This window comes from Tinamus guttatus, unplaced genomic scaffold, assembly GCF_059628265.1.
Source record: "Tinamus guttatus ecotype Peru unplaced genomic scaffold, ASM5962826v1 Tinamus_guttatus_pri_ptg000434l, whole genome shotgun sequence".
NCBI lineage: Eukaryota > Metazoa > Chordata > Aves > Tinamiformes > Tinamidae > Tinamus > Tinamus guttatus.
In genome coordinates this window covers 2,211,781-2,221,577 of record NW_028288968.1, presented here as the reverse complement: position 1 = coordinate 2,221,577, position 9,797 = coordinate 2,211,781, and the positions used below count along the sequence as shown (strand labels likewise).

Sequence of the window (9,797 nt, the reverse complement as noted above, 5' to 3'; positions counted from 1 at the left end):
AAATGAGGAATGTACAATGGAAAAAACTAGAACGAAATATTCCAGTAGGTAAATTGAAACGCTATTGACCTGGGGTCTGTTTTTCTGTGTGTGTGTTTTTTTAGGGGACCCTTTTCTTAATAAAAAACAAACCAAACCAAAAGTGACTACAAGTGACACGTTCTGCAGTGTTTGGGTACTGTGAGCCATGCACTGCATCGCCAAAGGGACAACGTGCGGTCGGGTATCGGCGCCGCTTCCAATGGGATCAACGGCGTCGATCCCAAGGCACCGGCCCCGCTTTGGGCTTCCCATTTGCGGCCTCAGACGGGAGCTTTGGAAAAAGCCACGCGGCCGCCTCCGGTCTGTGACAAGAACCCACAGCACGAGGGCCTCGGAGGCACAGAGCAGGTCCGAGGTGGCCGTATTTGCAAAAAAACAGACTCCAGCTCAACAGTGTTACCTGCATACCAGTAGCTGCCATTATAACACAAAAAAAAAAAGAAAAAAAGAGGAAAAAAAGACATTTCTGTTCAATAGAGTAAATCCCATCATGCTCACATTAGGAGAAAAATGTACACGGTATTTATAAATAAACAGTCTTCCACGAGGCCGTGCCCGGGCTCCTCTTCACACCAGCGTTTCTTTCCGCTTGCTGCTGAGCTGCTTCTCCCTGGTTTTCCTGTGCCCGGGCAGCGTTCGGTGCGTTTTGCAGCCCTTGGCTTCCTCCGAGTCCAGGACGGAGCCGCCCTCGGGGGTGTTTTCGTCCAGCTCCATGTCGGTTATTCCCGGGCGGCTCCCGGCGGGAGGGCTGTTCTCCTCCGCCTCCTCGCTGAGCTCCGGGAGCTCCTGGAGCTCGGCGGCGGCCGCGCTGCGCTGGAAGGGCGCGATGGCCGTGCGGATGCAGTTCACCCACTGCTGCTTGTGGAAGATGTCGTTGGCCTGCAGCGTGTGGGACTGGCCCGGGCAGGGATCTTGGAAACGGACCCTGAAGATGTTTTTAGCTGAGGATAAGCACAGGGAAAAGCAGATCAGATCCAAGGCCAGGGTTTGGGGATTCTGCTGCAAGACAAGCGGCTTGGAGCATCCTGCCGGTTTGGGAAAAACATTCCAAGTCCCACAAAGCAAATGGAAAACATGGACTTTCCTGTGAGGGTGCCAGAGCCCTGGCACAGGCTGCCCAGAGAGGCTGTGGAGGCTCCTTCTCTGGAGATCTCCAAGCTGCCTGGATGCCACCCTGTGCCCCGTGCTCTGGGTGTCCCTGCTGGAGCAGGGGCTGCACTGGGTGATCCCCAGAGGTCCCTTCCAACCTCAACCATTCTGGGATTCTGCGACTTCCAAGCACTGACTGCAAAGTGCCGGTTGTAAATCCCAATTTATGGGGATAAATGGGGATCGGAGACACACCAGATATAAGATCACAAAGCCAAAGACTAAAGGTAGAAGTTCCCAAGTGTCACCCGGCTGCTATCCTAAAAGAACCACAATTTATAGGGAATTCCCTCACCCAGGCAATTCCCGCGGATTGATTCCCCGGGAATAACTGGTTGGGTCTCTACCTTTATCCGAGTTGCCGAAAGCTCCTCGGAAGGATCCTCCCATCTTCACGTCGCCATCCTGCAGGTCCTCGAGGAGCAGCTCCTGCACGGGGATGGGCTGCCTGTACACCTGGTAGGACTGACGCTCGTTCCGAGTGACCGGCCGCGTCAGGACCAGGATGTCTTGGAAGAGGAACACGTAGAGCTTCTGAAAGGGAAGATACGTCCGAACATGAGCCAAGCGGATCCAGAGCGGCTACGGAGCAGGTCCTGGCTCCAAGGCCACATTATCCAGGTCCCCCCTATGTCAACCTGCTGATGGTTTCCTGACATGGAGGGATCCGACCGCAGTGGCGCATACAGGACTTGCACAAAGAGGTTTAAACACCTCAGGACCCCTCAAAAGTTATTTCTAATTTGCCCCTGTCTATAAGAGGCAGCCAGAGACAGGCACAGCCTTCTGGAGGGCTTTAAACTATCACTTAGGATCTCACATTTTAAATTTAACCACTGCCTTAAGACCACACGTTTGCTAGTCACTACTGTTTCTACACATGGCAAGAAGAGGACGCTTAGAAGCAACAGCTTTTTTTGAAAATACGTGTTTTGTGAGTATAAAAAGGTAAGAGCTGAATTAAAAAGAATGAAAAAAAAAGTGTAATATGAGTTTATGCCCCCTGTAAGCAAGGACAAAGCTCTTGACTCTGACAGGACTTTTCAGTGCTGCTGCAGGGGCAAGGGAGAAACTTTTGGCAGTTCATCTGTTGCAGGAACAGTTTGTTTGGAAGAGCTGTGAGCCAGCTTTTTTAAATGGGGAACATTCGAGCACCTGGAAGCAAAGAGCAGGCAGGAAATCCCTCCCGACAGGGTGCTGGGGCACGGCCCACACTTTCTATGTGATTTTGGGATTGTTTTCCAGGTTCTGAGGGCTGCTTGGAAAGTTGTCAGCGGGACGCTTTTCCTCACACCCCAAAATACGGCCTGCCATGAGGTGTTCCCAACTCCTGCTTTTTTAATTTAATCAACCACCTAAACTTGACAGAGGCTCCTGCTGTGACACCCAAGTGATACCAACTGCCTCCAGTGAAAGGTTTTCAGAGTTTAGTGTTAATTACTGAGAGCCCAAGGAACTTACATGTCCGTTTTTGTTCTTCAGCTCCCCGTGGCACAGTAAAGCTTTGCTGCCCTCGATCCTTGGGTCCTTCTGCTTCTCATCCAGGTACTCCAGCTTGTCGATGTAATACTGGCACTCCGACTCCCCCTTCTTCAAGTTGATGTCGGAGAGGACTCCTTGGATTATAGTGATCTATAGGGCAAAACATAAAAAAAAAGATTAAATTGGAACCTGTGCTTTGCATATGTTTACTTTTAAGTGTTATTCAAAACTCCAGATGATGGAGTTCACGTCGATTAAGCTCTCATTTGCTTTCACCTCCCACAGGTTGCCGAGGAACTTTCTGAAGCTCCAGAATTACACACTTATATCCGAACAATCATCATGAAAATCACTGTTACTTACTGCTTCTTCTAGAATCTGGATGTCAGGATGGTCTTTGGGAGTGTGTCTCAGAATTTCTTTCAGGAGCAGTGGGTATTTGACCAGGCGACTCCTAGGAATGTCCAGGAAGCTCCAGAGGTCTAACTTTCGGCTGAAAGGAGACTCCAGGCAGCGCTGGAGGAAGTCCTGCACCCTCCTGTCCTGCTTCTTCTGATCCAGAAGTGCCTTGGCTGCCAGCTGATTGCTGCAGTAACCTTTGTAGGCATGAAGTCGTGGCAACTGCAGGAGAACGGAACATTTAGGAGCCAAATCCCACAAAAGAAACACAGATCTCATCAACATGTCAAACTCGAGGGGGGTTCTGTTGCCCTCACTGCAATTCCTTGCCCCATTAAAAACCCAACAGTTTATCTTGGACGTGTAGCGAGGAGAAAAAGGGCACCCTCCACACAGTGCTTTCAAGTGGAGATGTTTGACATTAACAGTGATAACCCTATTGAAGCCACAACAGCTCCAAACAGCCCTGAAGATGCAGATGTTTCAAACATAAATCAGTGAGCGTTGGCAGACGCACTGGCATTAAGTCTCCAGTGTGAAATCCTGGCCCATTACACTTGACAGACTCCCATTGTTCTCAGTGTAGCCAGGATTTCCGTCTACATCCTTCACTGGAGGCCACAAAAGCCCCCAGTGTTTCAGCTTCTAGCTCGGGGCTCTTCAAGCTCACAACTGCTTTCTGCCTGGCGTCTCGCAGCCTCGTACTCACCCATTTCACAAGAATTGGCCCAATCTGCTCCACTGTTCCGTCAGGTTTCGTTGCTTCCCCTAAACTTGCCAACAAATCTGGAATTGAAACAAGAACAGAATTGCCACAATGCCTCAGTAAACTTTTCTAACGTGAGACTTTTTTAATGTGTTTTCTAACGTGAGAAATTAGAAATTTTCTAATGTGAGAAATGTGAGATACATTAGAATGTATCTCCTACTCAGCATATTATGTAAAAATCAACCAGTTGCTCTTACCTTCGTGCAGAGGAATATAAGAATCCAAGTCCCCAAATATGTGGGTGAGCTCCTCCTCGGACATGATGGAGAGTTTCAGCATGGGATCATGATAGGCCTGTGAAAGAACATCGGTTCTCAGTCATATTCGGATCTCCCAAACCCAAATGAAATGCCAGATGAAGACATTTATTAGAGGACGTATCAAAAGCAAGAAAGGTCTTACGTAAAGCTAACAGAAAAAGTAACATAAACTTTAATCTCTACAAGATTTATCCCTACACAAAGTTATCAAGGTCTACAATTAAGTAGGGACTGCAAATAGTCCCTACTTCTCCCTATTTGTAGACAAGGTTTACAAATAAGTAGGGATTACAAATAAATAAAGGACTTTCCTGTCTAAACTGATCTCATCTGGGAGAGAAACTGCCCAACAGGTTCTGAGGAACTGCTCACAGCAGCTTGCCAGTGGATGCTGGGCCTGATATAATAAGATTTCTTTATATGAGGACTATCACATGTAGCTTTATCTGAAGTTTGATGACTGACTCTAAGAAAAAAGACTCTCACCTTTCTGGCAAGCTTCAGATCTTCTATTAGATCCTGCTCTCCTCTGGACATTTCGTATATTGCCTGTGAATAGGAGGGTGAAATGTGAAGAGTCATTTCTAATCCCAGAGATCCTCTGAGTCTTTCAGTTCATATAAAGCACACCCCGTCTCTGCAGCTCGAGTAGGAGGGTTTGCTCTCTGAACCTGGGCAGCTCTGACAAAAAGCTACATTACATTAGTTGTGCAAAAGCTCTGAAGCTCAGACACTGGCCAAATTAAATATTAGCAACTTTTAAATCACTGCTTTTATATGGGCGAGTTTGAAAACAAACAAACAGAAAAACCCCAACAACAAAGCCCAGAAAAGCCACAGAGGTCAAATCCCAAGTGTCTTTAGTCAGCTTCTGTGTTGTCATTAGAAGATTTGTCTAAGAACTACAGGAAAAAGGCAAGCTGAGGCCTTGGTATTTGGCTTTCGACCAATAATCAGGGGCCTGAAGAGAAAGACAGCTGCTTTTGGAGGAAACCCGACTTTGGGTCGCTGCAGAGCAACCAGCGTGGGTGAGTCTCGAGCTTCAGGAGCGCCGAGAGCCACCACGGAGGGGGCTGGCAGCTCTAAAGGGTCAAACCGTGGGGACAAAACTGCCCCGTGACGTCAGGGAGAAGCCTCCAAGAAAGGAATTGAGTTTTCTAGAAATAAAGGTGTGCAGTCGTGCCCACAAATGCCCTTTTCTCCTTTCTCCCACCATGGAAACAGGCTGAGCAAAGGCCCCAGCCGTCCCTTTCCTGCTGTTTAACTTGACAACCCACCTCCTGGCGCTTAATCTCTTTGGTGCTCAGGGACTCCTTCATGTTGACGTCTAACATCTCGGACCAAAGGACACTGTTCCTTCTTTTCGGAGGGGTGGGAGCAGCAGATCTGCTACACGCCTTCTGGGCACAGCTAGGAGATTTGCTGTCACCGCGAAGGGTAAATGACTGTGGGGATTAAAAGAGAGAGAGAGAAAAAAAAATGCAATTTAGAGCCAACTTTTAATAAAGGCAGAAGTGTTATCCACACCCCTCCCAATCCTTCATCCTCCTCTGCTGTGCAGGGCAGGAAAACACACCCAGACACTTTTCCTCTGATAAAGGGACACTTTAATCAAGCTGGCAAGGAAGCCCCTGGAGACTGGACATGGACAGTCTTTTCCATGTTCCTCTCCCGGCTCGGATCCAAAACCAGCACGTGGGAGGAAGAAGGGCAAGTGAAGTCTGATCCCAGCTCCAAGGCACAAGGAAGCACATAAATTAGGATCATAATTCTACCTATAATGGGGCTGATTACGAGCCACTTGAACTTTGCTTTCATGGCTTGCAATGTTATTGCAACCCAGGCTCGAAGCGATCTAATCTGCACGTACGGGCTGTTATGTTCTTCAGACAACGTTTTTCTAACCTTGCTTAGAGAGCTCTGAACAGCAGGGTCAGTTCACATTTAAGCACACGCTGCAATACACATATCTCTTAAGCTCCTTCTTTATCAACTGATTCTCCTTATCTGGATTTTTTTTATTTGCTTAAGTCTCATACTATCTGGTTAGTCAACAAGCCATCTCTGCTCCCTAAATCACAAGCAGTGAAACTTTCTGTACAAGGCTTGCCCCCAAAATGAATCATAGAGCAGATTTTCCAAAGGTGCCCTTGAAATCCTGGTGGCTTTTTGCACAGACAGCCAGTATCTCCCCCATTTACCTGTATGGTCTGTCCAAAGCGCCGAACTGCACCATTTCTTACAGGAGAGATCAAGTTTGCCAAGGACGTGACCCGTGCTAAGGGCCGGACCCGTTTATTGCTTGGCTCCTGTAAATAAAGCAGAGAACAAGTTGTACTGGCTGCGACTGCCGCTTCATTTCTCAGCTGTCCGGGCAAGCTTAAAAAGCAAAGAACCCACTTAAGAAGTGGGAAAAACCACAGAGAAAGTGTTTTGAAGCAGCCATTCATCTTAAAGGGAAAAGCAGTGCCTGTAAATATTTGTCTGAACTTTAAGGCTACAATTAAGCTGCAAAGGCCTCAGCCAGTGCAAAAAAGGCCAGATAACGTGCGTGCCAGCTGGGTTTCAAAGCAGGGTTTGAACAGCTACTGCTGCGATTTGAAGAGAAATAGAGGGAAGTAGCCTCTACAGGGTGAGCTATTGCCACCTTTAGATGGAGCTGTGATTTGTTTCTCTGTTTCTAAAAAAGGAAAACGCCATGAGACAATTTTTTTTTTCTTCATTTTAATTTTGTTTTGGAGACAGAAGTGGCGGTCGGAGGCCAGGGCAGCCGCAGCAGCGATGCTGACAAATGGCAAGGGACCACATGCTGATCATTCCTGTGGGGAATGCGCGCGCACGGGGCAGATTATGGCCAAAATCTCCCGTCCTACGACGCATCTCCTCTCACCCCTCAAAGAGACCCTTGTTTTTCTTCCGTGTTGTTTAGATTTAAGGACAGAACTGTTGTTTTTTGATGCTGCTACGAGGTGCTGGGAGCCCAGAGGTTGTCACCTCCCTTCCGACTGAAACGCTGCCAAGAAAGAGGAACCGTCTCCTCGAAACTTGTTTGTCCTTGAGCTCGGATCGGGTTTTACATTAAACCAGCAACGCTATGGACTTTGTGTCAGAAATGCTGGGCACGAGGGGAGGTCAGAAGGGATGGACTCGAAACCAGGGCTGGAAGGGCCGGAGTGCCCTGGCGCTCCTAAACATCTGGCACGGCTGGATGTGACTCATCATAAGGAAGTTTCTGAGCGTGAAGTTGAATTTAATGGAAGCCTCTTTGAGTCACCCTCAGCAGATATTTTACCAAGGTTTTATGAGACATTTTGGGTTAATTACAGTCGATTTGCTTCTCTTCCATATCAAAAGATTAAAGCAGAAGGGAGACAGAAGATTGCCCAAGAGAAAACAGCCCTCGACTGTCTTGGCTTCCCGTCGGAGATTGCAAGATAAAGGGCCCCAACCCTACGAATCCGTCACTGCAAGAGAAGTGACAAATGCTGAAAGCAGAAAAGAGGAACAGGGACGGCCAGGGATCCTAGTCCTGGGATTTAGGAAGTGTAAAAGCTCCCTACATGGAGCATGAAGCAAGAGATATTACCTCATACTTCGAATTAACAAACTTCCAAGTTGGAGGCGGGAGGGAAAAAAGAACAAGAAAAACAATTCTCTGATTGAGGCAGAGCTGAAAACACTCGAAAAACACCTGAAAACACCGGGGTAATCTCTGGGCTGCAAATATGGAGAAAATCTTGCTCCTTCCTCGGAGCTCTGCGCTCGGAGCAGAACCCCTTGGGAAAAGGATTAGCCAAAAAGCTGGAAAGTCAGGTTGGACTCGCTGGAAGACTAAAATTAAATTAATTAGGGGCATTTCTGAATGGAAAGGCAGCTCAGACGTATAAAACTGCGCATCAACCTTCTGGGGCACGAGCCAAGAAAGGCTTAAGAAAGCGCAGGAACGCAGGCAGAAAACGCACAGGAGCCCCACGCGGCGCGGACGGGGCCGGCGATGCGAACAGAAAGGAGAATGCGGCACCGGGAACGGAGCGCTGGGCGTTCCGCACCGCGGACACACGGGGCGTTTGCATGGAATTTCTCAGCTCGCTGTTAGGGGGCCGGAGCTGCGGCCGTGGGGACGCGCTGCCAGCGCCGACGGACGCGTGGGAATGCCGGGTCCGGCAGGAGGAATTCCTTGCCGTCTGGGATGGGACCGTACAAAGGGGCTCCCTGTTCCGTGGGGATCGGGGATGGGGATCGCAGCTCCCGGCGAGGTCTCCCTTGCCCTATGGGGAAGGGATCCCCCAACGGCCCTGGATTGAGGACGCCTCCCCTCCTCTTCCCAACCGTGCTGTTGGATCCAGCTCAGGAAAAACCATCCGTATCCTTCTCTCTAAAATCCTCACCTTCCCGGAGCCGCACAGCTCGGCTTTGGGGTCACACACTCCATTTATAGCCAAAACGGAGCCTGCTGTAAGCTGAGCTGCGGCGCAGCCCCTGCTGCGGATAATTTTGGCTCTGGAATTTCGCATTTTTTTCCCTAAGCTCCGTATTTGCAAACAACCCCATTACTCAGAGAGGCAGAACCAGCAAGCGCCCCTTGAAGAAAAGCAAATAAAACACATATAAACCCCCAGGCTGGAGCTGAGGGCTCGCCTCGGTGCCACAGATGGAAGCGGCACACACACACAAACACATATGTGTGTATATATATATGCACATATATATATACACACACACACACATATACATATGTATGTAAATATATGTGTATGTGTGTATATGCTCTGTGGGTGTCCCCTCTGCGGCACACAGCGACCAAGCCTGGGCGACACAGCTCTGGGGACTTTTATCCCCCAGTTTTTCTCACTTTTGCAGCTTTTTTACCTCAGAAATCCTCCCCAAACCCCCCTTTTTTTCTTTTTTTTTTTTTTTTTGCGGCGGCTGCTCACCTCCTGCTCCCTGAAGGACTGGTTCTGCGCGTCGATGACCCGGATAGTCCTTTTGATGGGCAGCAGCCCGCCGAGCTCGTCGTGAGCCACCATGGCCGCTCGGCGTCCCCGTGTCCCCGCTCCCCGCCCGCCTCAGCCCGCGCTCATGGCCGCTCTGCGCCCGCCGCCGCGCCGCGCGCCCACCCCACCGCCGGGGGCGGGGCCTCGCGCGAAGCCACGCCCCCCGGGATAACCACGCCTCCCCCGGATCGCCACGCCCCCTCCCCGTGCACCCCCCCCCCCCCAACGCGTGGGGGAGGGAGCCCAGCCCCCTCCTTTTCCCAACTTTTTTTTAGCTCCTAAAAAAAGGGACGTGGCAGGATTTGGGCAGCGCCGGGCTCCCCGCCCTGCCTCAGGCTCCCGCTCTGCTCTCTAACATGGTGGCGGCGGCCTCGGTCGGTTGGACTCGGTCAAAAGATGGAGGGGTTTGGGAGGGGGGATACATCCCGCGCCGTCTTTGGAGCGGGATCGGGATAAAGCGTGTGGAGGCTGCTCGGAATAGCACAGGGAGCAGAGGGGAGGCGGGAGTGCAGTCGCGGTGGTTAAAGGGGCCTCGCTGGGCGCAGAACGGGTCGCCCCGTGTCTCCAGGCGCTGCCTCCAGCCTCCCTGCGCGCTCCCTCTCCGGCCTCGGCCAGGATCGCCTCCGGAGCCTCGGGAATGCAGCCAGGCCGGTCCCGATAACAGACCCGCTCTTCCTGCTTCCCTGCCGGCGGGATCGTCCT

General features: G+C 50.4%; 1 protein-coding gene across 1 annotated transcript; it reads right to left on the bottom strand.

Annotated features, from left to right (window-relative positions):
• Positions 1-541: 541 nt before the first annotated feature.
• On the bottom strand, positions 542-9,167 carry NET1 (neuroepithelial cell transforming 1). Its single transcript, XM_088531813.1, has 10 exons — positions 9,036-9,167; positions 6,303-6,410; positions 5,379-5,546; positions 4,588-4,650; positions 4,039-4,135; positions 3,782-3,858; positions 3,037-3,294; positions 2,653-2,823; positions 1,539-1,725; positions 542-983 (listed from the first exon to the last, which is right to left on the bottom strand). Exons 1-10 carry the CDS (start codon positions 9,126-9,128, stop codon positions 610-612), a joined length of 1,596 nt encoding a protein of 531 aa, XP_088387939.1. The 5' UTR covers positions 9,129-9,167; the 3' UTR covers positions 542-609.
• Between the last annotated feature and the right edge of the window lie 630 nt (positions 9,168-9,797).

What these genes read in the sequence shown, in the direction of transcription:
- NET1 (XM_088531813.1), bottom strand. Translation starts at nt 9,128, where the DNA reads ATGGTGGCTCACGACGAGCTCGGCGGGCTGCTGCCCATCAAAAGGACT. An exon ending in AAGAGATTAAGCGCCAGGAG is followed by an intron (nt 4,651 to 5,378) that starts GTGGGTTGTCAA and finishes TCCTATTCACAG; the next exon opens with GCAATATACGAAATGTCCAG. An exon ending in TCCAGATTCTAGAAGAAGCA is followed by an intron (nt 2,824 to 3,036) that starts GTAAGTAACAGT and finishes TTTGCCCTATAG; the next exon opens with ATCACTATAATCCAAGGAGT.